The 26,946-nt window shown below is 44.6% G+C and overlaps 1 protein-coding gene across 1 annotated transcript in view; it reads right to left on the bottom strand.

The window, feature by feature from the left end:
* S100PBP (S100P binding protein) overlaps positions 1-26,946 on the bottom strand; it is a gene marked incomplete at its 5' end in the record, with an annotated part of 87,611 nt that overhangs the window by 59,666 nt on the left and 999 nt on the right. The window contains 2 exons of the mRNA XM_082246396.1: positions 18,003-18,088; positions 22,673-24,011. Of these exons, the coding sequence (XP_082102522.1) occupies positions 18,003-18,088; positions 22,673-24,011 (1,425 nt within the window). The remainder of the gene's footprint in view (positions 1-18,002; positions 18,089-22,672; positions 24,012-26,946) is intronic.

Raw genomic sequence — 26,946 nt, 5'->3', positions numbered from 1 at the left:
GAATAGACCCTAGGATGTTCTATGCCGCCTATTAAGATACCAGCAAAAAACGGAATTTTTGTAAAATCTTACCTGTAAAATTCCTTTCTCTGAGTCCTCCGACAGTCGCCGCCTCTTCATATTCGTCACATATGGGGGTATTAGACTTTGCTCCGAAGGAGTAGCTAGGCAACAGAATATGTTAACATTAAAGCTTTTAACATATCCCACCCTCAAGGGGTGGTCCCCTCAGTCAATACCCTCCTACTTCCTGCAACCATATCTCAGTTTCAGTGGAATAGCAGTAGAGTATACAACCAAACCCCAAAAGAGGGGCGGGGGCGGCGACTGTCGGAGGACTCAGAGAAAGGAATTTTACAGGTAAGATTTTACAAAAATTCCGTTTTCTCTTACGTCCTCCGACAGTCGCCGCCTCTTCATATTCGTCACATATGGGGACATCCCAAAGCAGTGCAAACATGAGGGGTGGGAAACGCATCCGCGCCGAAAGGCAACGCAGTCTCCGCATCAAAGAAAGGAACCTTACCAAAGGAAGGAAACCAGCTGGGCTACAGGACAAATAATTGCTCAACAGGAGCAACAACCCAGGAAAAGACAAATAACCAGGGGATAAAAAACTTATCCCAACAGCCAGAGGTCCCCAACAAGGGACCCTAGGGAATTGCCGCACTAAGAACCTTGCGGCCAAAGGAAGCATCCGCCGATGCCTGAACATCTACTTTGTAGAATTTTGTGAAAGTGTGCACGGTCGACCAAGTCGCCGCCTTACACACCTGGGCTACAGAAGCCCCATGACGACAGGCCCAAGACGTACTCAGAGATCTAGTAGAGTGCGCCTTCACAGGCACAGGGGGAACCTTCCCCTGCAAGGCATAGGCCTGTTCAATGGTCTGCCTGATCCATTTGGCGATGGTAGAGGCCGACGCCGCCATGCCCTTCCGAGGACCCTCTGGAAGAACAAACAAGGAGTCCGTCTTTCGAAAAGACTCAGTCGATTTAAGGTAAACCCTTATCGCCCGAACAACATCCAAAGAATGTAATCTCACCTCCTTTGGATGTTTAGGCTTCGCGCACAGCGAAGGCAAGACAATATCCTCATTAAGATGGAATTCCGAAACTCGCTTCGGAAGAAAAGAAGGATTAGGTCGCAAGACCACCTTATCCAAATGAACAACCAGATACGGAGACTTGCAGGACAAAGCCGCCAGCTCCGACACTCTGCGAGCCGAAGTGATCGCAACCAAAAAGGCGACCTTTTTGGACAACATAGACAACGAGATCTCCCTGATCTGTTCAAAAGGAGCACGTTGTAACACAGATAGAACGAGATTCAAGTCCCAAGGGGGCAGAGGATCCCTCCTAGGGGGAACCAGATGCCGCACTCCCTGAACAAAAGTGCCAACCAAGGAGTTGGAAGCCACGGGACGTTGAAACAGAACGGCCAGCGCAGACACCTGACCCTTTATCGTAGCCAGCGCCAAACGCTGATCGACACCCGTTTGAAGGAAGGACAGCACTCGGGAAACCGAGTACGTGGGGGGTGAAAACCCCCTGGACTCACACCAGGCAAAATAGGCCTTCCAAGTACGGTAATAAACCTTCCCCGAGGAAGACTTCCTCGCGTTGATCAAAGTATGAACGACCTCTGGGGAGAGACCCTTCTCCTTCAGGACCTCGGTCTCAACAGCCAGGCCGTCAAAGCCAGCGACTGTAAAGCAGGATGGTATATCGGTCCTTGAGACAGGAGATCGTCTCGAAGAGAAAGACGCCACGGGGCGTCGACCGCCAGATTCACGAGGTCTGCGTACCAGGACCGGCGAGGCCAGTCCGGTGCCACAAGAATCACCGTGCTGCGTTCCGAGTGTAACCTGCGAAGGAACCTGGACAGCAACTGAATCGGTGGAAACGCGTACATCAGCTTGTACCGATGCCACGGGGCCACCAACGCGACAGCCGGGTGGAGAGACCATTCCCCCTGATCCAGGGTCTGGCGACTCAGATAGTCCGCCTGCCAGTTCTCCACCCCCGGAATGTGAACCGCCGTTATCGCCGGGACATGAGTCTCGGCCCAAGACAGAATGTCGGCCACTTCTCGAGCCGCTCGGGCACTCCTGGTGCCCCCTTGGTGGTTGATGTAGGCCACCGCCGTGGCATTGTCCGTCTGCACCCGAACCGGGCAGCCCTGCAGCCGGTCCGTCCAGCGATGAAGACAGAGATTTATCGCACGCAATTCCAGAATGTTGATCGGAAGGGAAGACTCCCCCTCCGACCAAGTTCCCTGGGCGGACAGAGCACCCAGAACACCACCCCAGCCCGACAGGCTGGCATCCGTGGTGACCACCATCCACGAGATAGGACGAAACGACTTGCCCCCGGACACCATCGGGGACTGGAGCCACCACAGAAGGTCTCTTCTGGTGCGATGACTCAACGAGATTTGAAGATCCAGAGATTGAGGTCGCCCGTCCCACAAGGACAGGATCTCCGCTTGGAGACCCCGCGTGTGAAACTGGGCGAAGGGAATCGCCTCAAAGGCCGAGACCATCAATCCCAGACATCTCATGCACGTCCGCAGAGACGAGTGCGGAACGTCCCTGAGGGACCTGAATTCCTCCTGGAGAGTTCTGAGTTTGTCTTCCGGCAGGAAGACCTTCGCCTGCACCGAGTCCAGAATCATTCCCAGGTAGGGAAGACGAACCGACGGACTCAGTGTCGACTTTGGAAAATTTATCGTCCAACCAAACTCCTGCAGAGTTTGCATCGTGACAGACAGGTCCTTCTCCAGACCCTGGCTGGTCGCAGACCGAACCAGAATGTCGTCCAGATACCCCAGGACCGAAATGCCCTGGGCCCTCAATAATGCCAGAACCGGTGCAAGCACCTTGGTGAAGACCCGCGGAGCCGAGGCGAGACCAAAGGGCAACGCCACGAACTGGTAGTGATCCTCCGCAATGGCAAATCGAAGGTACCTCTGGTGACCCTCGAAAATGGGGATATGAAGATACACATCCTTCAAATCGATGGAGGCCATGAATTCCCCCGGAACCAGGGCAGTCACCACCGACCGCAGGGATTCCATGCGGAACTTGCGAACCCGCACAGAGCGGTTCAGAGCCTTCAAGTCCAGAATTGGACGAACCTTGCCCTCCTTTCTGGGCACGGTGAACAGATTGGAATAAAACCCCCGAAATCTGTCCCGATGAGGCACCGGAACTACCACTTCCTGAGCCCGCAGGTCCCGCACCGCCAGGTGCAGGTCCCGTAAGCGCTCTGGAGACAGTTGAAGATTTGAGGGAAAAAATCTGCTCTCCGGCCGAGAGAGAAACTCGATCTTGTAACCAGATCGAACGATCTCCTGAACCCATCCGTCCCGCACACGGGCCAACCAGGGCTGAAGAAGACCGAGCAAGCGCCCCCCCCACCCCAAAACTGGGTGAGGGCGCCCCTTCAGGCCGCACTGTTATGGGCTGCGGATCCGGATTGACCGGACTTCTGTTTTCCAGACCAGGGCTTCTTCTGAGAGCCTTGACCTTTGAACGGTTTGCCCTTGTAGTGCGACCGAAAGGCACGAAAGGACCCCTGAGGGGGCCGAAAATTAGCATGCTTCTTCCCAGAAGCCCCCTTAGCCTTGGGGAAATGGGGCAAGAGAGTGCTCTTACCTCCGGTGATCCCCTTAATCAACACATCCAAGGACTCCCCAAAAAGGCGAGACCCATCATAAGGCAGATTGGCTAAGGTCTTACGTGAAGACTGGTCCACCGACCAACATTTCAACCAAACCAGGCGGCGAGACAACACCGCCACGCTGTGCACGCGTGCAGCCAACGGGACTAGGTCCAAGTCCGCATCACACAGATACATGACACCCTGGTGGATTTGATCCACCATATCCAGGGTCGCCGGCAAGGCCGAATTGGCCACTAGGACGCGCCTAAGCATCTGCGTCCAACTTGCGACCGCCTGGGCCGCCATGAGAGAGGCAAACAGAGCCTTAAGCATAGAACCCGTAACAGAATAAGTATGACGGGCAAGAGACTCCAATCTCCTATCCGTGGCATCACGGAACACAGGGGAATCCTCTGCAGGAATCGCAGTGGATTTGTTTAAAACCGCAATTGCGTGATCCACTGGGGGTGGCACACACCACCTTTCATCAGTGGAAGGCGAGAAAGGATAACGCAGCTTGAACCTACTTGGTACAGCAAAAGGTTTGCGCAGATTGCGCCATTGTTCCTTAACAGCGCGCTGAAAATCATCATTGCAGGGAAAAACCTGCGGCGTCCTGCGTTTTCTCTGCGTCCCATAAGCCGCCAAGGCAGCGGGGGGGACACACTTCATCCTGCAAACGCAGCGTTTGTTTTATGGAAGCAATCAATTCATCCATGATTGCAAGCTCTTCAGGCGAGCCAGGGGGAGAATTATCAACCCCTTCAACTTCAGCCTCCACCTCGGACCCCACTAGATCCAGGGAGGAGCGGGACCCCGATAAGGAGGCCCCCGCCATAACAGCCCCATCACCTTCACCCTCAGAATCAGAGGAAAGAAAAACTCTGGGTCTTTTAGTAGATTGAGCAGCCACCAGCATCTGCACCTGAGCAGCAAGGCCAGCCACAATAGTGGCTAAATCCCCCCCTGGGGGGGAAACAGCGGTCCCCTGGCTTTCCACCAAGGCGGTAGGAAATTTGCCCTCCTGAGAATCCATTGCCCCTATTACAAATGCCGGATAATAAAGGGTTAACTGCCCCTTTAACAAGCGCGGCGAGCGCAGCCCACCGCACCACACACAAGCACAATGAGACCCCCAGGGACAATAAAACTGACACAGGCAATGGATAGGAAGGATATAACCTGAGGAGACCCTCGCCGCTGCTGCTGCCTCGATCGGTGTTCCTGGAGAAGAGGAAGTGATGCTGCCAGGGCGCTCTATGAAAGCCTATGGGAGGCTACAAGAAAATGGCCGCCATGCATGTAGAACATGCGGCCGGAGCGAGTGTAGGCGAAATGGCGCCCTTTGGCGCCGAAACCGCCGCTCCACAGTACAGTAATGCACACATGTCATTATAAAAAAACATGTCAGATCGCCGCAGCGATCGCTGTATAGTGCCCAAACATGCCCAAAAACATGCCCCACAGCACACAGCTTCTCACACTGACAAGGCTGACACACACAGTGTCACACAGCTCCCCCCCCCCCCTTGCAGCCCACAGCATGCAGCTGAGTGATAGGGAGACAAACAGTGTGAACAGAGGCAGGTTACACAGTCCCAGACTGACACCCCCCCAGACAGACAGGTCCCCACATAGATACACTTACCTCACAATGGCGTGGGGGACCCGCACAGGCGAACAAGCCGCTGCACATGAGGCAGGGAGAGTCGCATACAAGACGCACAGAATGGGGGTTAAGAAACCGCACAGCGTCCAGTGAGGTAGCCACCTCACCAATCATCCCTGCACCGAATAGGGATGGGTCGTTCACTGTGCCAGGAGCGTTACCTGGCTGAACGCTCGATGGCAGGCTGGGAAGCCACTGACCCACGACCTGCGACCAGGGGGATCAGCCCGAGACCCAGCCCGCATGATCCTCTTCATCCGAAGAACTAACTAACGCTGACAAAAAGAACAGCTAAGTAAAGGTAGAGAGAAAACTCAAACAAAAAATCAAAAAAGAAGAAAGAGTCTGGGGCACAAAGCCCCAGCACAGAGAGAGCCAGCCACTCCTGACAAGCTAGACATTGAAACTGAGATATGGTTGCAGGAAGTAGGAGGGTATTGACTGAGGGGACCACCCCTTGAGGGTGGGATATGTTAAAAGCTTTAATGTTAACATATTCTGTTGCCTAGCTACTCCTTCGGAGCAAAGTCTAATACCCCCATATGTGACGAATATGAAGAGGCGGCGACTGTCGGAGGACGTAAGAGAAAGAGGAGATTCTACGGAGAGCGTGGGATTTAGGTACAATAGACTATGAGACAACAAAGATAAAGATCCTACTGGACGTTTCAAGAGCCGCCCTGCAACGTAGAGCCATACTACGACCAGTTTTGGAAACAGTAAAAACAAATTGCTATACCTGCGTTTGGGGATATCCATTCTCAGTGACCATACGAAAAGGACCCAGATCATATATGTTGAGGTCCCCAAATGACTTGAAAGTTCTCTTCAAATTTTTAGAGATGGATCCTATACAAGTGCCAAATTGGCTTATGGATATCCCCCATGGGTCATATACGTTAAAGACCAGTAATCATAGGGTGGGGGAAAGAACAGTAAATGGACAGAAGTGGAATGGAAGTAAATATCAATTAAAAGACTAATGTAGCTTAAACCAAGATAGAGCAGGAAGAAAAGGAAGACACCCCTTCTTTATTTTATTTTTTTCTTTGTGCTTGGGTCTATTTTTCTTGTTTTTCTTTTTCTCCTTTTATTCCTCTTTGCACATACTGAAAAACGATCCAGGAGAAGGGATGGTGAAGGAGAAGGAGATAAGTATGAGAATGGACTAGGACATGACTGCCCACTCCCCTGACGGACCGAACCCCTCCCTCCCCCACCCCCCCCCTTTTTTTTTCCTTGCAGGGGAATTCATGTTTTTTTTCTAAAAGAACGAGTGATGCTAAGCGAAGACTGTAAAGAGGGAGAGCCGTATTGTAAAGATAAGGGGAAGAAAAAAAAAAAAAAAAAGAATGTCTTAATTTCTGTATGCCCATTCAGGGAGGATATGTGCGTATATATACGCATCTACCCTCCCCGTTATTTAATTAATCTGTAGGTCATCGCTTATATTTTTTCTTATTTCTTTTTTCCCCATTGGGTTTTTTTTTTTGGGCACCTTTTTTTTTTTTTTTTTAAACACTAAACACAAACAAGAGCACATTAGTGTTGCACATGGAGTGGAGGGTGTAGATTACCCCCTTGAGGGAGGGATTGGTTGCGTTTGCTTTTTTTTTTTTCCTTTTTTAAGTTTTGAGTTGTTGACACAAATCAATAGATGCATAGAATGTACACACGATAACAGTTTTGGTAAATACACCCCACAGAGATAATGCATTAATATTTCTTTTTTTTTGCATTTCGTTTTTAATATCTTCAATCTAAAAACTTAAATCCAGGATGGGTGCTGGTTTTTTCTTTTATATCCTCTAGGTTGGGATAACTAGAGGTCAGACACCCTTTTTTTTCTCGCTTAGGGAAAAGAAGAGATGAAGGAGTAAAGACATATGTATTACTATACAACCTTGATTCCCCCATTTTTCACCCCCTCTATACTGAGAGGGAATATATAGATCTGGGTTTACCAGCTCCCTTTTTTTTTTCTTCTCTTTCTTCTGGAGAATATATATTTAAGTAATTCTATATGGTGATACGATTTAAGAGGTGAATTCTGGGGGGGAATAGAGGTGGGGAATTCCTTTTACAAAATGTGAAAATATAAGTATACACTGGAGAGAGGGGAGAAGGAAATAGGCAGACAATTTGTATATATGAAAAGGTGAACTGGCAGGGTGGGGAGGAGGGGATGCAAGGGCGACGCGCCCTAGTCACAGCTGGCTAAAACCCAATATAGGATAACGCTCTAGGAATAAATTGGGTAGTAGAGGGAGAGAGCACTATAACAAAGGTTAAACAAAGAGGGGTTTATCCCTCTTTCTAGAAGGGATTAGAGGGCCTTTTTCCCCTTGGGTTCTTTTTTTTTTCCCCTCCCCTTCCTATACTTAATTTCCCTTTATATACTCTTTGTGCTTAGGGGAGGAAAATGGAAACAATACGTATATGAACGATAAATGTGAAAGGACTCAATGTACCTGAAAAAAGAAAAGTCCTGTTAAACGACTTAAAAAGATCTAAAGTGGATATAGCCTTCACATGGGAGACACATTTTCGAGATGACAAATTACCAATTTTAAAAAATAGATTTTTTTCCTACATCATACCATGCTACAAATACAGAAACGAAATCTAAAGGGGTATCCAACATCATATCCAAAAATGTGCCGTGGAAATGTGAACAGATGGTTAGAGACCCTAATGGACGTTCGTTATTCATTAAGGGAACTATAGGTAACACTAGGGTCACACTTGCCAATCTATATGCACCTAATAGTCAGCAAGATGAATTTATAGTGAGCAAGATCATGGAACTGTCAGAATATAAAGAAGGACATCTAATAGTTGGAGGTGATTTTAATATCCCATTAATACCCTCAGAAGATACATCACAGGGGTACTCTTCGATACTAGTAAGGATTAGGAAACACATTTCAAAAGCCTTGGGTGGTGCCCAGCTGATAGATGTATGGCGTTTAATGTATCCGGGAGAACGCGATTATACGTTCATCTCTTCCATATACCAGCAATACTCGAGGATAGACTATTTCTTTATACCTCATAACCAACTACATGCAATTAAAAAGATATCCATAGGCCAGACCATGCTCCAATTACATTGGAGTTTGGACTGAACGGTGAACAAGAGGGTGGATACCGGACATGGAGGCTTAATGAAAGCCTACTACAAGATGAAATAGTTACGACGGACATTAAGAACTAGAAGCATTTTTTCAAATTAATAAGACAATAGATTCAGACCCGAGCATCATATGGGAGGCACACAAGGCTGTAATTAGGGGAACTCTGATTAAACACGGAGCGAGAATTAAAAAAAAACGAACAGCACAATTAGAGGCCTTAATACAAAAACTGCAAAAAACTAGAAGCGACCCATAAACATAACTCCCCAACCACGAAGGAAAATCTGATGGCGGTAAGGAGGGAAATCAATGACATACTTTTTTACAAAGCAAAATCAGCGTTACAGATTAGCAGTAAAATCTCATATGAGATTGGAGATAGGTGTGGCAGGACATTGGCCAGAGCTCTACGAGAACAGACGTTAAATACGTACATCCCACAAGTAATAACAAATAAAGGCCAGAAGGTGGTACTTCCAAGACAAATAGCCCAAGAGTTCTCACACTCATCGCTGTATAATCTGCAGTCTCGGAGCCCGAAACCATCTAAAATAGATGAATATTTAGAATCATCCCAGATGCCACGTTTGTCAGAGAGTGAGAGAGAGGACTTGGGCTCTGAGATTACAGAAGATGAACTGACTGCAGCAATCTCCAGTACCAAAGCAGGGAAAGCACCAGGCCCAGATGGATATACCATCCAGTATTATAAAAATGTTCGCTCCACAGTTGGGGAAATTTATGGTGGAAATGTTTAACGCATGGGGTAACGGTAAGAAGATATTGAGAGAATCACTACAAGCCCACATAACAGTAATACTTAAGGAAGATAAAGATCCCGCATCCTGCTCAAGCTATAGACCAATCTCTTTATTAAATACAGATTTGAAATTATTTACAAAAATTATAGCTACTAGAATCCAAAAATATTTGGTAAAATTGGTTAACTTAGACCAAGTGGGATTTATACCGACGAGGGAAGCCCGCGATAATACTAAAAAGTATTAAATTTGTTATATGTAGCTCAGCAAAAACAGATAAAAAGTATATTCATAAGTACAGATGCTGAAAAAGCTTTTGAAAGAGTAAGGTGGGAGTTTATGTTTGAGGTATTAAGGTATGTGGGCAAGGATGCTACTGTATTGAATTGGATATCACAGATTTACTCCAACCCCTCAGCAAAAGTAAGAGTAAACAGCATATTGTCGCCTTTCGCCTTTATTTCTTTTGACCCTAGAACCCTTTCTATGTAAAATACGTTTAAATTCAGATATCACAGGAATTAAGATTGGTCAAACACAGCATAAGATATCAGCTTTCGCAGACGATATGCTGTTTCCTCTTACAAATCCGATTATTTCACTCCCGAATCTCCTACGGCAGTTCAGAGAATTGTCTAATCTTAAAATAAATGTAAGTAAATCTGAGGCAATGGGGGTGGGGTTAAGACAAAACACTACAACAATTAAAGTTAAATTTCGGATTAAAAATGGACAAGAGGGGCACTGAAATATTTGGGAATATATATATATATATCGTCAGAGTTCTCCCAGCTGTATGGAGATAACTACCCCCCACTACTGAACTCTATACGTACTTTACTGCAAAAATGGGGCAAGGGATTGTTTTCTTGGATGGCGAGATGCAATATTGTAAAAACGTCTATCTTGCCAAAATTTTTGTATTTGTTTCAAACTCTACCTAGATCGATACCGCAAAGATATTTCAAACAAATAGACATATTGAAGGAGTTCATATGGGCAGCCAAACATCCTAGACTTAGTAAGAGAGTCATGACACTACCAAAGGAGGAAGGAGGACTATCGGTACCAGACATGGAGAAGCTGGGTAGATTTGTGGATTGGTGTCGACATATGGAAATAAAACTGGCCAAATATTGAACAGGCACAATCTGAAATACCATTGAGAAGAGCCCCATTTTGCAGTTGATCCCTGCCAGAATCTATGCGGTCGCATCCACTTATAGACAATACAATCCTATGTGCAAAAATGTTTAAACAATATAAATTGACAAGAGGAAAGTCGGCCCTATTTCCGGCGTTGGGAAACCCCAAATTTACTCCTGAATATCAAGATAAAATATTTACGGATTTGATGGAAAATGGCTTTTTCCAGGTGGATCATTTCCTAACATTGGAGGGATGGCCGACGGAGAGATTTTTGGCTGGACTACTGGCGAGCGGTCCAGCTTAAACATTTGAGGCCCTTACCAAAACCTAACCGAGAAGACCTAGAATACACACAATTCGAAGAGATATGCTTACAAAAAGGGACGCCAGCACACACCATATCTAAGCTGTACGTAATGCTGATTGGACAAGGGGACAACTACCAGCTGTCTTACATAAACGAATGGGAGAAGGAATTAAATAGCTCCTTCACCGAAGTAGAGAGAGGTCGAATGTTCCAATCGGCCTTCACAACATCCATATGTACAAAAATACAAGAAGTGAATTACAAAATAATGTCTAGATGGTACTAAACTCCGGTAAAAATGAATAAAATATCACAAACAAATACAGATAGGTGCTGGAGGTGTGGAGAGGGAAGAGGGACCCTACTGCATATCTTTAGTCATGTCCCAAAATGGAAAAATTCTGGAAACAGATCTATGAAATAACACAGACCTTTACGGAATATCAGTTGGTAATGGATCCAGCCCTCTTCCTCCTGCACAAGACTAGCATCCCAAGAAATCAATATAAAAATGTGATAATCCCCCATCTACTGAATGCCGCGAAAATGTGCATTCCCTTAAAGTGGAAAAACGAGGTACCACCATATATTAATATGTGGATTAATAAGGTGGAAGAGGTCAATAAACTAGAAAATCTTGTATTAAAATGCAAACCATAAAATAGAAAGATATAAATTGATATGGAGTAGATGGAATGAATTGGTTATCTCAAGAACAGTCCCGTATGAAGGCACAGGAGATCGATGAAACCTGAAGCACAAAGAGGACTCCCCTTGTTTCTAATTTCCCCCCCCCCCTCCTCTTCTTCCCCTTTATACATTTTTTTTTTGTTTGTTTGGGATGGGTTTGAGAATAAAAATTTAGAGATTAGAATACAGAGGGCATCTAAAAAGATAGGATCACTGGGGGAATAATACAAGTCAAGATTACTTGTTTTTTGTGGTTTTTCTTTTCTCTTGTGGAAGGAATATTGATGTTATAGTTTTCCCCTCTTGTGGAAGGAATATTGATGTTATAGTTTTCCCCTTTATTATAATGTAAATATTATATGATACAAAGATTGTATAATTGTTAATGAAAAAAACGATAAAAGATTTAAAAAAAAAAAAAAAAAAATTTGGATTTCTAAGTCTAAGGACGTATACTTACTTCTGGGCTAAGGCCTTCTGAACTATTAACATCCCCACTATCCAGTACTTCATTGACCATGAACAGCAGCCTCAGTAGAGACTGCTGGCATGTGGATACATTTTAAAGTCATGAAGTTAAGACCCTAGGCAGTAACAATGCGCTCATTCACAGCTTTCAAGGATAAGTTCACCTTTTGTAAAATGTTACACCCTTTTTCAGGGTGTAACATGTTACGAACTGACCAGCCTCCAAACCCCCTGGTCTGACAGCTAGTGGGGGGGATCGTCTCCCCTCTCCCCCTCCCCTGCTAGCTGTCACAATAACAAAAAAAAAAAAAAGGAGGCTGAGAAGGTCAAGCCACGTTACTCCTGGCAGCCTTGTCGGCTTGTAGTTTTCAATAAACTGCCATGGCGCTCTGGTAGTTCATTTTCTCTTCCTGTCAGATTGTATCTGCTTGCCTGTACAGGCACACAAGATACACTTACAGATCTGCAGGAGACCTGAATGGCACCAGTGATCTTCTGATGACTGGTGCAAAGCTTTAGGAGGTACCAGAAACCAAAAGTAATAAATACACATTTTCTTTACCTGCAAAAAATTCAAGTTAGACTTACCGGTAACTTGTTTTCCAATAGTCTTTCAGGACAGCACCTTAGAGAGATGGCTCCTCCCTCTCCTCATCAGGAAACACCCCATCCACCAGATTTTAAAAGGAGGCTTCTCCCACCATTCATCAGTTTGTAGAAGAGTACCTCCGGCCCATGCTGGAACACATAAACAGATATGGTTAATCACAGCAATACATTTTATACAATAGGGCGGGATCCTCCTGCTGTCCTGAAAGACTATTGGAAAACAAGTTACCGGTAAGTCTAACTTGAATTTTCCCTAAAACGTCTTTCAGGACAGCACCTTAGAGAGGATTATCGAGACTTACTCAATTTAGGGAGGGACCACAGCTTGCAGGACCTTTCTGCCAAAAGCCTGATCTTCAGCTGCCAAAAGGTCCAACCTATAGTGTCTTGCAAATGTAAAGTAGCTTGACCACGTAGCCGCTTTGCAGATTTGCTCTGGAGTGGCACCAGCTTTCTCTGCCCATGTAGTGGCTAACGCTCTAGTAGAGTGAGCTCTGATCCCCTGCGGGGGAGACAATTTCATTTGGGAGTAAGCCTCTGAAATAGCGGATCTGAGCCATCTGGCTATTGATCCTTTTGATGCCTGGCAACCTTTTTTGTTGCCAGAGAAAAGAACAAAAAGAGAGTTTTGATGATCTAAACTCTTTAGTAACCTCCAAGTAGTGTATAAGAACCCTTCTTACATCTAGGTAGTGAAAGCTTTCTTCCTTATCTCCTGATGGATTAGGGCAGAAGGTAGGTAACACAATTTCTTGTGAGCGGTTTCTCGTTGAAGCTACTTTTGGGAGAAACCCTGGATCCGTCTTGAGAATTATCCTGTCTGGATATATGGACAAGAAAGGTTCGATAGCTGATAAAGCATGTAATTCACTGATTCTTCTTGCTGATGTTATTGCCACCAAGAAGACCGTCTTGAGGGTAAGGTTTTTTAGTGTAACCGTTTCTAGTGGTTCAAAAGGTTCCTTTGTGAAGGCCTGAAGGACCACCGACAAGTCCCATTTGGGGAAGCTTCTGACAGGCACTGGTCTGGAGCGGGTAAGGGCCCTGAAGAATCTGATGATTAAAGATTCTGAAGAAATGGGCCTTTCCAAGAATACCCCCAGGGCTGCAACTTGTACCTTGAGGGTACTTACTGCCAAACCTTTTCCTGCGCCCTCCTGTAGGAACTCCAAAATTGAAGTAATACTGTTCAATTTTTGATCTTTCGATTCACACCAGGTATTATATGTCTTCCAAACTTTTGCATATATATTCCTTGTGACTTTTTTCCTACTGGAAAGTAGAGTAGCAATTAATGCGTCTGAAAATCCTTTCCTTTTCAGCAGTTGCTCCTCAGATACCAGGCGGTGAGCTTTAGCTTTTCCACTTCTGGATGATAGACTGGACCTTGAAGCAGTAGGTCTTGACGAAGAGGGAGCTGAAAAGCAGGTTTGACTGATAGTTGAAGGACAGTCGAAAACCAAACCCTTTTGGGCCAATAAGGTGTGATCAGGATCACTGAGGCTCTTTCCATTTGGATTTTTCTCAATACCAACGGAATGAGCTGGAAGGGGGGGAAGGCATACCCCAACCTGAACCTCCAGGGATGTGCCAGGGAATCTACTCCCAGAGAGTTGTCGTTTCTGTGGAGTGAGAAGTAAAGTGGAAGTTTTGCGTTTTCTTTCATTGCAAACAGATCCACCTCTGGCTTTCCCCAAGTCTTGGTTATCAACATAAAGACTTGTGGGTTCAAGCTCCATTCTGCTTCTCGGATCTTCTGCCTGCTTAAATAATCCGCCACACTGTTTAGTGTACCTTTTAGGTGGATTGCTGACAAGGAAAGTAACTGCCTTTCCGCCCATTGCAGAATTTCCGTTGCCAAAAGCTGTAGGGTTTTGCTTCTTGTGCCCCCTTGCTTGTTTAGATATGCCACTGTAGTGGCGTTGTCTGAAAGGACTTGAACATGAGTCCCCTGAAGATTTTGAGAGAAGGCAGTTAGGGCTAGGCCGACTGCCTTTAATTCCTTCCAATTTGAGGATTTTCTTGTCTCGGTCTGAGACCAAACCCCCTGTGCCAGGTTTTGGTTCCAGTGGGCTCCCTACCCCCACCTGCTGGCATCCGTTGTTAACCTCTGGTCTGCCGGGAAGGACCAGGCCAAACCCTGAGACAAGGTTATCCGATTTCTCCACCACCAAAGGGACCTCTTGACCTTGGTGGGGATTTTTACCTTTAAGTCCAAAGTCTCTGGATTGTGATCCCAGATTCTGAGGAGGAAATATTGGAGTGGTCGAAAATGCAGCCTTGCCCATTGGACAGCTGGAATTGATGCAGTCAGGTTTCCAAGGACTGACATGATCTCTCTGATCGACCACCACTGATTTGTTTGTAGCCTTGCTACCAAATTCTGTATTTTGACCTGTTTGTCTTCTGGTAGGAAGATTCTTTGTTCCACAGAGCATAACTGAAACCCTAGAAACTGAACCCGCTGAGCCGGTGTGAGATTCGATTTCTTGATGTTCACTATCCATCCCAGAGCTTCTAGATGACCTCTTGCCTTGTGCAGGTCCTCTTGAAGTTTTTCCTTTGACGGGGCAAAGAAAAGCAGGTCGTCCAGGTAAGGCACCACAGAGATTCCCTGAAGGCGGAGGGGAGCTAGACACTCTGCCATTACCTTCGTAAAAATACGAGGGGAGGATGATAGCCCAAAAGGGAGTGCTTTGAATTGGATATGGAGCATTTCCTTTCCCAGATTTACTGCCAACCTTAGGAATCTCTGTGAGCGAGGGGCAATAGGGATATGTAGGTAAGCATCCCTTAAGTCGATTGATGCCATGAAGCATCCTTTTGTTAACAGGGTTCTGACTGTAAGAATTGAGTCCATTCGAAACTTTTTGTACAGAACTGACCTGTTTAATGGTTTCAGATTCAGTATAAGACGAAAATCCCCCGATGGTTTCTTTATCAAAAATATGTGGGAATAAAATCCCTGATGTTGTTCCTCCACTGGAACTGGACAGACAACTCCCTGTCGCCTCAGGTCCTTTAACAGGTCCATCATAGCCAGGGCTTTTTCTGCATCTCTTGGGAGGTTTGTGACAAAGAACCTTTCGGGTGGCGTCTCTGAAAACTCTATGTTGTAGCCTTGGGACAGCATACCCAGAATGTATTGATTTTCTGTTATGGCTGCCCAATAGGGGAGGAATTCCCTCAATCTTCCTCCCACCGGCAATGTCTTGTCATTGTGTTTTGTTGGTTGACACAGGAGGATGGAAGAGAACACCTCCTTTCCCTTTGGGTTTTTGTGTCGACCAGTTTCTTCTCTTCTCCTGGGGTCTGCTATTTTGCTGAGCTTTTTGAGGTCGAAAAAGCTTCTTTGCTGCCTGTTTCTTCTTCACAGGAAAAGACTTCTTTTTGTCTGCTGTTCTATCTAGAACAGAGTCTAGCCCAGGCCCGAATAGTAGATCCCCTTGAAAAGGAAGTCCACACAGCTTATTTTTAGAAGCTGTATCTCCAGGCCATGTCTTTAACCAAAGAGCCCTTCTGGCTGAGTTGGATAAAGCTGCAGATCTTGCTGTCATCTTCACTGACTCTGCTGAAGCGTCAGCAATGAAGGCTATGGCCGTGGAGAGCGTGGAAAAGGAATCCAAAATTTCCTGTTTAGGTGAGTCTGCTGTGATGTGTGCTTTTAGCTGGCTAAGCCAGTATTCCAGATTCCTGGACACACAGGTTACTGCCATGGCAGGTTTCAGACTCCCCATGATGGATTGCCAGGATCTCTTAAGTTGCTGGTCCATCTTCTTATCCATGGGATCCCTCAGTATTCCCATGTCTTCAAATGCTAGGTCTGTTGACCTAGAAACCTGGGAGAAGGCTGCATCAATCTTTGGCATCTTATTCCAGGGAGCTCCTGGGTCCTCATCAAAAGGAAATCGCCTTTTAAAGGCTTTAGGGAAGAAGGTTTTCTTTTCCGGATCAGCCCACTCATGTTTTATTGCATCTGAGATGGTCTGATGCACTGGGAAGATACGGCCCTTAGGCTCTTCCAAGCCTGCATACATTTTGTCATGTAGGGACAGTTCCTTCTTTTCCTCCTCTAGACCCAGGGTGATGTAAACTGCCCTCAGGAGACCATCCACTTGCTCTAAGGATAGTTTGTATTTAGTGGGCCTGCTTTGTGCCCCTCCCTCCTCTTCTTCCTCTGAATCCTCCTTGGAATGTGAGGGGGAATTATCTCCTTGGGTGGAAGGAACCCCTTCTGTCCCCACCGAAGGAACCAATTGTGAACCCTGAGAGGACAGTGAGGCTGATGGCTGACGCAGGGCAGGGTCCTGTAGGGATGACCGAAAAGATTGGATGGTAGCATCCAATTCCTTCCTCACAGATGCGACTAAATCGCCACAAACTGCAGATGCTTCTTCCTTTACTAGTGCATCAATACATCCCTGGCAAAGTGTCTTTTTCCAACTTTCCGACAACTTTGCTTTGCATGAAGGACACTTTCTCTTGAAAACAGTTTCAGAGCTTTTAGCCTGGAAGACATGAATGGGAAAACACACATGCTTCTTAAAAGTCAGCCTGATTCTCAGGGCCACCAAAGGTGCACAGAAAGACATTTAAAGGGAAGTCCCATGTGCCCTGACAGGCCCCCAGCCACCGGGGGGATAGTAAAAGGGATGGAGAGAGACCCCACAGTAAGATAGGCCATATAAAGATACCCCTTACCTGGGCCTTACTGGTGCCTGTGCCTGTCCCACTCGCTGAAGAAGCTTCCATCGCTTGGCAGCGGTATCACCCGTGGCTTCGGTACCGGTTCCGGAGACCAAAGCGCAACCTGCACTGGACCGGATCCGGAATAAGGCACCAGCTTGCTCCTCCCTTCTTCCTCTGCGTCCGGCGGAAATGACGCCATACGCCCCCTGCAGAACGCTGCCCTTTCCGGAACCTCACTTCCGGTCCGGACGAGCGTCACTCGATCCGGAGAAATGGCGGGAAATTTGAAAAAAAGGCGGCGGAAACCTAAGAAAAATCGTTCCGCTCCTCCAAGATGCCTTCCCAGGGCTATGCTCTGCGGGGTCTTGACTCAGCCTAGAGCACTGAAGAGGAAGAAGGAGCCCATGCACTGCAGTCGGTCGCGTGAATGGGAGAAGCAATCGTCTCCAAAAAAGGGTAGGTGGACGTAGGAAGCCCGGTCTCTCAGGATAGCACCTTAAGAGCCCAGCTCCCCACAGAGGTGTTCCTCGGCCGGAGGAAACACAAAAACTGATGAATGGTGGGAGAAGCCTCCTTTTAAAATCTGGTGGATGGGGTGTTTCCTGATGAGGAGAGGGAGGAGCCATCTCTCTAAGGTGCTGTCCTGAAAGACGTTTTAGGGAAAATGTGCATATATTATTTTTTGTTTAAAGGTAAACTCGTCCTTTAAGTTTTAAAGCTTATATTATATTAGCTTCATGTTAAATAAAGACCTAGCAACGGTTTCAACAAAAATGCATACCGAGAAGTAATAAGGGCAAGTGGTTTACCAAGACAAACACAGCATCCATGATAAGGACTGGAAAAAAGTGAGATACCTGTGTTCTGGTCTTGGCAATGGCGTAACTGCAACACATGATCTTTCTTGGACAGCTGCAGAGGAATTTGTTGCAGGGGCTGTTATCTGCATAGACGTAAAAAATGAAATGTACATCACTGCATTGTATTTAAGGAATATATGCCCTATAATACATAAATTGTGTTTTGGAGGTTCAAGCTGTCATCCCTGTATGCATGACCTATTTTTTCATTTTCACCACAGTTCATAGTTAAAGCGGTTGTATACCCTGCTTGGCAATTTTACCTACAGATAGGCCTTATTCTAGGCTTACCTGTGGGTAAAAATCATCTCCTAAACCTGCACGGTTTAGGAGAGATTCACCCTGCATGCAGCTGCTGACATCAACGGGGCATGCGCTCTGAAGGTCTGGCGTATCGTGCACACGCACTCACAGCCCGAGAACCCGGAAGAAACATTGAGGGAACATCAGCCCCCCTCAGCAATGACCGGGCGCCGCTGTGGGGGCTTCGTTCTAAGGTATTTCATAATGTGCTAGTATGCAATGCATACTAGCACATTATGCTGTTTTGCAGGGGGGTTTTTTGTTTTTTGTCCCCCAGCGGTTTACTACCGCTTTAAGTGCAAAGCAGTATAAAAAGTAGGTGTACAGGATTCAACCAAAGCTCCTCCATATATTATTTTTGTTAAGCACCAAGACATCCCACATCCATATTTAGTATAAATATTATCACTCTGTATATTTATTTTGTACAATTACAGTTGAATGAATGTTGTTAATCAATAGTCATCAATAGTTTTCATCAGAGCCAATTTATAATAGATTATGTATTTTTACTTAAAGAGGAACTCTACATTTGTTGAGAGAAAAAAAAAAAACAATCCCCTCTGCGTGATCCATGAACTTTGCAAAGATTTTACCAAACTTTGGTGCAGATTCCTACCTTTGATTGCTCTGTAAAAATAGTTGTTTGGTTGCGTCAAATGTGCAAAGTGAACTGAATTTTGGGAGTTATGCTGGCCATACAGGTATAGATTTTTGTTCCAAAATTTTCATTTTAGGAATCGTTACAGTCAAATCGACGTTCACTTTCGACCACAGTGACGTGATAATTCAAAGGAGCAGAATAGAAAATGTTTCTGGATCAACCAAATTTTAGGACAACGTTCATGGTTTTCGTTCAGAAACTACATTTATTTTAACCACTTCTGGACCGGAAGGTTTTAACCCCTTAATGACCAAGCCATTTCTTGCGATACAGCACTGCGTTACTTTTACTGACAATTGCGCGGTCCTGCGATGCTGTACACAAAAACAATGTCCTTTTTTTCCCCACAAACAGAGCTTTCTTTTAGTGGTATTTGATCACCTTTGCGATTTTAATTTTTTGCGCCATAAACAAAAAAAAAAAAAGATATAATATATATATATATATATATATATATATATATATATATATATATATATATATATATATATTATATTATATACACATATACATACACAGGTCCTTCTCAAGAAATTTGCATATTGTGATAAAGTTCATTATTTTCTGTAATGTACTGATAAACATTAGACTTTCATATATTTTAGATTCATTACACACAACTGAAGTAGTGCAAGCCTTTTATTGTTTTAATATTGATGATTTTGGCATACAACTCATGAAAAACCAAAATTCCTATCTCAAAAAATTAGCATATCATGAAAAGGTTCTCTAAACGAGCTATTAACCTAATCATCTGAATCAACTAATTAACTCTAAACACCTGCAAAAGATTCCTGAGGCTTTTAAAAACTCCCAGCCTGGTTCATTACTCAAAACGCAATCATGGGTAAGACTGCCGACCTGACTACTGTCCAGAAGGCCAGCATTGACACCCTCAAGCAAGAGGGTAAGACACAAAGAAATTTCTGAACGAATAGGCTGTTCCCAGAGTGCTGTATCAAGGCACCTCAGTGGGAAGTCTGTGGGAAGGAAAAAGTGTGGCAGAAAACGCTGCACATCGAGAAGGAGGTGACCGGACCCTGAGGAAGATTGTGGAGAAGGACCGATTCCAGACCTTGGGGGACCTGCCGAAGCAGTGGACTGAGTCTGGAGTAGAAACATCTAGAGCCACCGTGTACAGGAAATGGGCTACAGGTGCCGCAGTCCCCAGGTCAAGCCACTTTTAAACCAGAAACAGCGGCAGAAGCGCCTGACCTGGGCTACAGAGAAGCAGCACTGGACTGTTGCCCAGTGGTCCAAAGTACTTTTTTCGGATGAAAGCAAATTTTGCATGTCATTCGGAAATCAAGGTGCCAGAGTCTGGAGGAAGACTGGGGAGAGGGAAATGCCAAAATGCCTGAAATCCAGTGTCAAATACCCACAGTCAGTGATGGTCTGGAGTGCCATGTCAGCTGCTGGTGTTGGTCCACTGTGTTTTATCAAGGGCAGGGTCAATGCAGCTAGCTATCAGGAGATTTTGGAGCACTTCATGCTTCCATCTGCTGAAAAGCTTTATGGAGATGAAGATTTCATTTTTCAGCACGACCTGGCACCTGCTCACAGTGCCAAAACCACTGGTAAATGGTTTACTGACCATGGTATTACTGTGCTCAATTGGCCTGCCAACTCTCCTGACCTGAACCCCATAGAGAATCTGTGGGATGTTGTGAAGAGAAAGTTGAGACACGCAAGACCCAACACCGCTATCGAAGCATCCTGGGCCTCCATAACACCTCAGCAGTGCCACAGGCTGATTGCCTCCATGCCACGCCGCATTGAAGCAGTCATTTCTGCAAAAAGATTCCCGACCAAGTATTGAGTGCATAACTGAACATAATTATTTGAAGGTTGACTTTTTTTGTATTAAAAAAACTTTTTTTTTTTTTATTGGTCGGATGAAATATGCTAATTTTTTGAGATAGGAATTTTGGGTTTTCATGAGCTGTATGCCAAAATCATCAATATAAAAACAATAAAAGGCTTGCACTACTTCAGTTGTGTGTAATGAATCTAAAATATATGAAAGTCTAATGTTTATCAGTACATTACAGAAAGTAATGAACTTTATCACAATATGCAAATTTTTTTGAGAAGGACATACATATATATATATATTTATATATATTTTTTTTTTTTTTTTTACTTTCTGCTGTAAAACAAACATTCACCAAAAAAACAAAAAAAAAAAAAAAAAAAATTTCTTCATAATTTTAGACCAATTTGTATTCTGCTACATATTTTTGGTAAAGAAACTCCCAATAAGTGTATATTGTATGGTTTGGGCAAATGTTATCGCATCTACAATATATAAAAATTTAAATTTTTTACTAGTAATGGTGGCAATCAAAGGGTTAAATGTGTCCCTAGGGGGTGCTTTCTGTGTGGAGGATGGGCTTGCTGAATGAACACAGTGACCTGTATTCCTAAATAGGAGGAACATAGGATCCCTATGTTCCTTACTGACAGAACAGTGGTCTGCCGTGTTTACATTGGCAGACCGACGTTCTGTCTCCACAGGGAGCGATCGTGGGTGCCCGGCAGACATAACGGCCGCCAGATCTGCCGACGGTCTCCCCCTGTGGCCAATAAGTGCGTGTGCGCGCGTGCCCCCACTAGCTGTCTTGCAAAACGACGTACAGGTACGTTGTTTCGCGGGACAGAACCAACCTGCCGCAGTATAAGTACGGCAGCTATTCAGCAAGTGGTTAAAGTTGAAAGTCAGACGTAAGTGGCATTTTTGAACGACATTCGTCCATTCCATTCATCAAATGTACAAAGAATTTTCAAATGAATATTCCCATTGGAAAAAAAAATTATTTTTTGTTGCAAGGGCTGCCTAGAATTTAACTTGCATCTAAAGGCCCGTACACACGTACCGATGGTCGGCTTACAAATGTTCCTCTTTTCTCCCCGGGATGTCGGTGTCTGCTGAAAAGTGCAAAGACAGCACAAGGACAGCACAAGAATTTTGTCCGCCGACTGCAGAAGTGATGTCATGTAATGGTTAACTTTCCCTGTGTTTTCTATTTTCTGAGCATGCCCAGTCTTGCAAATCTGCGGTCTGTCGGCCGAATTGTGTACTGACAGGCGAACAATCGTCCGTTCTGGTGTCGGCATACAAATATTTTCATGTTTGCACGAAAGACTTTTGTCCGCGGATTGTGCGCAGACATCTGTCGGAGGCACCATACTAACACGCGTACAATCGGCAGATCCTTCGTCCACCGACGTTTGTATGCCGACGATCGGTACGTGTGTACGGGCCTTTAGTGTACACTTGCAACCCAATCATACAAGCATGAAATAACAATTCTGGGGGCATGCAGTACCACCAACTGTGTACAGAGTGCCTCCAGGTTGCCATAATGGTCTGAATTTTTACCAAAAGATTATAGAGCTCTAGTTTGAAAAGGAAATTCATTTTGAACAACATTAAATATGACTTTTGTGGCAATTATATATCTAGATCTATATATACACACACACACACACACACACACACACACACACACACACACACACACACACATATACATATACATATATATTTTTTTTTTTTTTTTTTTGCCATATTGGTTTTCCCACAAAAGTTGAGCCTCAAACTACAACCAATGAAATAATTCCGAGACATTATAATTTGATAATGCCTTTTTTAAAGTTACAAGTTTAAGAAATTATTAAACAAAAGGGTGTTGCATACCGTTTGCTGGCTGCTGGATGTCTGTGCGGCACTTGAATTTGCAGGCTGTTCACTTAGCCCTACAGTGGACTGGGCATCACTTTCTGTAGGCATGCTGGGTTTTACATCTTCAACAGCATCAGTATTCGACTGGGTTTCAGAGATGACCATTGTAGAAGTTGATGGAGACTCAGAATCTTTTGGAGGCTCAGGTACAGTGGAAGGTGGACAATGGACCTCCAGTGCATTGGATAGTTTCAAAGTAGATGGAGAGAGTTGCTGAACAATATTTGCACTATCAGCAACATCAGAATTGGCTGTTTGAATAACAGAATCGGCAGAATTGGCTGTTTGAATAACTGCGACAGTGTTCAAATGTTTGATAGTGCTTGCTGAATCAGATACTGCAGATCTGCCTTGTTCTGTGCACTGTATGTAAGGTTCAACAGCTGTCTCTTCTTCAGATGACAACCCACCTCGGGGACTGGTTGCTAAGAGATTGTCAATGTCACCATCAAAACACAGCTCAGGGTCATCCTTCCATTCCACCACATCATCCGCAGTATACAGAAAGTTGGGTGACTGCACAGGAAGGTTGGCTGAGCCTTCACTGGCAAGCTGATGAGTAAGTGTTTCTGCGTTATTTAATATAGGCACGGTTGAAGTAGGTAATCCATGTGTTTCTAGCACAGAATCAGAAGATTTCACATTGCCAACAATGTTGTTGCTTTTCTGTTTTGACACCTGAACTTCAACAGGATGCATGACTGAATGACAGGGTAATGGAGCCATTGCGGCATAGTTATCCAGGTCTTCCTCACACAGGGTTGCTTCGGTCAAAGTATTAGAACGATTTAACTGACTACAGGGTGAAGCACACAATTTTTCTTTATCTTCTGATTCTGGAGTAAGAATACATGTAGCATTGCATTTATCCAATCCAGAAGTTTCACCTGCAAAGCAGGAGTCATCTTCAAGTAAGGACTCAATCTCATCCACTGTCAGATATAATGGAGAGTCATCTTCATTATCTGAAGGTTCCAGCAAAGAATCGTCCCACTCATCGCTGAACTCAGACTCCGTATGAGATGGGATACTTACATGCCTCTGTTTAACACCTTTATATTTGGAGGTAGAAGGAGAGCTCCATGAAGGGAAAGATGCAGAACGCGGTGTACTACAACGAAAAACAACACTGCGAAGTTTCTTAGAGCAAGGGGTTACTGCTGTAACTTCTTCTCGTTGGCGCTTCAAACCAGTTGCTCGATCATTGACAATACTGATCTTTATATCTTCCATCATTCTAGGAATTGGCTCTTCCCAAGTTGATGGGTTTAGAACTACTTGTCGTTCACGGTGTCTACAGTCAAATCGCTGCTTTCATGGTACTTTTCATAGGTCCCTCTGCATCTGAAATTCTGCAGAAGCAAGTTCATTAAAAGCACTGCTCTTAAATACTTCTAGCTAAACATTTTTTTTTTGTTACTCTAAATCAGGCGTCTCTAATCCACTGCCTGCAGGCCATATACAGCCTGCTACAGGTCTGCATCTGGCCCCCAGCTAGGGTCATACCATCGGTCAGTTAGGGTCAGGTTCCCCTTCTCTCCCTTTTGTTCTGAATCATATCATGCTGAGTTCCAAAATATATTAAAAAAAAAATAAATAAAAATAATTTATAAAATAGAGCTTTCTTTTGGTGGTATTTGATCACCTCTGCAACTTTTATTTTTAGTGCTATAAACTAAAAAATATAGTGACAATTCTAAAAAAATAAATTATATTTTTTACTTTCTGCTATAAAACATTCCCAAAAAAAAAAAAAAAACGACCACAAAAACCACATTTAGTTTTACACGTAACAGTGTTTACAGGAATCTTCCAGGACTGCTACCAGAGAAACTATTGGCTCCACCTTCCACAGAAAACCCAATACCAAAAGCAATTAAAAGGCCCCTTTCATTCCCTCAGTTATACAAAGAGTAAGAACCACCAATGTGCATAAGGGGGAACCTTGAAAAATCACACTAAACATAATAAACCCTGGGAGGGAATATAGATGCTGACATGAGAATCGGGCTAGCCATACATTATACAATTTGCCTTTAGATTTACCAAAACTATATAATGTGATGTCAGACCTAAACACTCAATTTGTATGCAATCAAGCAGGCCCCTTGGACTACACAGTTGAAGGCAAATCTAGAGGAAATAGAACAAAACAATTGTATAATGTATGGCCAGCTTAACTGCAGTTTTCCCAATTATCCAGCACAGCTAACAGAGGATAAACAAGGAATATTCATACCTTAGGGAGGCACAAGAGCCTGTGGGACTTTTCTATCGAAAGCCAAATCCTGGCTGAATAAAGTTCCACACTGTAATACTTCACAAAGGAATGTTTTGTGGACCATACCACCTCTTCAGAAATCTTTTCCCAATAAGCTCCTGTTTTTTTATGCTTATGATGTGGTCACTGACCTTGTGGAATGTGCTTTTATCTTAGTTGGAGGCTGATGACCCAGGCTCTCATAGGTTAAAAGAACAGCTTTACAAATCCACTACTAAAAATTCTAAAAACCTCAAAAGACACCTTTTAATGTCCAAAAAGCTGAATAAAGTATTTTACTGACTTGGGGGCAGAAAGTTTGGAGGAGCATGTTCTGTGACCTACAGAAGTCCAAAAAGTCTTTGTAAAGATACAGTGGATATGGCTTAATAATTACTCATCTACCATGGTCAGGGAAGGATCCTCATCAGAGAGGGCCTTTAGATCCCCTACCCTTGTGGATGACTACATGGGCAGAAGGAAAGTCATCAGCCAGTTTAAAAAAAAAAAAAGAAAAAAAGCCAAGATTCAGCTTGTGTGTATGTTGGTCTGGAAAACTAGCAGCCAACCAACTCCCAGATCAACAACAATCAGGGCGGTCACCATCCCTCTTCCTCAGTCTTCTTACCCAAGAACTCCCCCAGAAACAGTTTCTCAAACAAGAAAAAAATACTCGTCCAAGGATACAACAGCATATAGGGAGGAAAACCCTGCTGTCCTGGACGACTCCAAGAAACTGAGTTACCGGTAAGTCCAACTCTGGTTTATCTTTAGTCATCTGTCCAGGACAGCATAGGAGAGGATCAATGAGAACTTACCAGATTAGAGAAGGGGGGGGGGGGGGGGGACTACTGCCTGGAGGACCTTTCTCCCAAAACCTTGATCTTGCACTGAGAGAAGGTACAGTCTGTAATGTTTAATGAAGGTCGAGTAGCTAGACCATGTTGCTGCTCTGCCAATTATATTATTCTGGTGTCGCCCCAGCTCGCTCCGCCCAAGAAGCAGATAATGCCTCCATGGAGTGAGCCAACAGGGAAAAAGGGCATTCCTTTTTTAGGTTTTTATAGGCCTCCACAATTGCCTGGTTGATCCACCGAGCAATTATGTTCTTTCAGGCTTGATGCCCCAATTTTTTACCAGAATGTAGAATAAAATAGAGCATTCGATTTTCTAATGCCGTTGGACAATTCCAAATAGCCCAAAAAAGAAAAGAGTGATGCTAGGCACCCTGCTCCTGCGCTCAAAGCCAGGTCCTCAGGCTGTTTCAATCTAGGAACCTACACTTGGCATCCAGTATGGCTGAGCCTTGCTGCCCTCTACGACCGGGGTGGTCAAAAACACTGTAAACCAAAAACACAAAGAAAGGGCACACCAGCCTAGCGCATTATCCTCATCAAGCTTTTTAATAGCAATTGTTTAAAATCAACTACTCACAAACATGCGTGGTAGATCGGCATATAGATTCCAACGAACAGCATCAAAATAGGAAAGTCCGAGGTTTCATATAAACGGAAGACTGACGCGTTTCGAGGCCTTGCCTCTTCCTCAGATCTACCACGCATGTTTGTGAGTAGTTGATTTTAAACAATTGCTATTAAAAAGCTTGCTGAGGATAATGCGCTAGGCTGGTGCGCCCTTTCTTTGTGTTTGTTTTACAATTCCAAATAGCGCAAGACACAAGACTTCACATCCAGAAGGTGGAATGCTGTTTCTTTAGGATTAATTGGAGATGCACAGAAGAAAGGTAAAAATCTCTTGGGCCCTGTGGAACCTAGAAGCCACTTTAGGAAAGAATCCCTGTACGCATTACAAGTCTGTCCTCAAAAATTTGCATAAATGGTTCCTTAAATTGAAAGCGCCTGCAGCTCGCTAATGCGTCTGGCTGTAGAAATCGCAACCAAAAAGACCGTCTTGAGTAACCCACTTCAAGGGCAGGACTTCCCAGACCCTGTGGAAGCTTAATCCAACC

Source organism: Pelophylax lessonae (genome assembly GCF_965119305.1).
Source record: "Pelophylax lessonae genome assembly, chromosome: 2".
NCBI classification, from domain to species: Eukaryota; Metazoa; Chordata; class Amphibia; order Anura; family Ranidae; genus Pelophylax; species Pelophylax lessonae.
The sequence above is the reverse complement of the archived record's forward strand: the minus strand, read 5'-3'. Positions and strand labels throughout refer to the sequence as shown.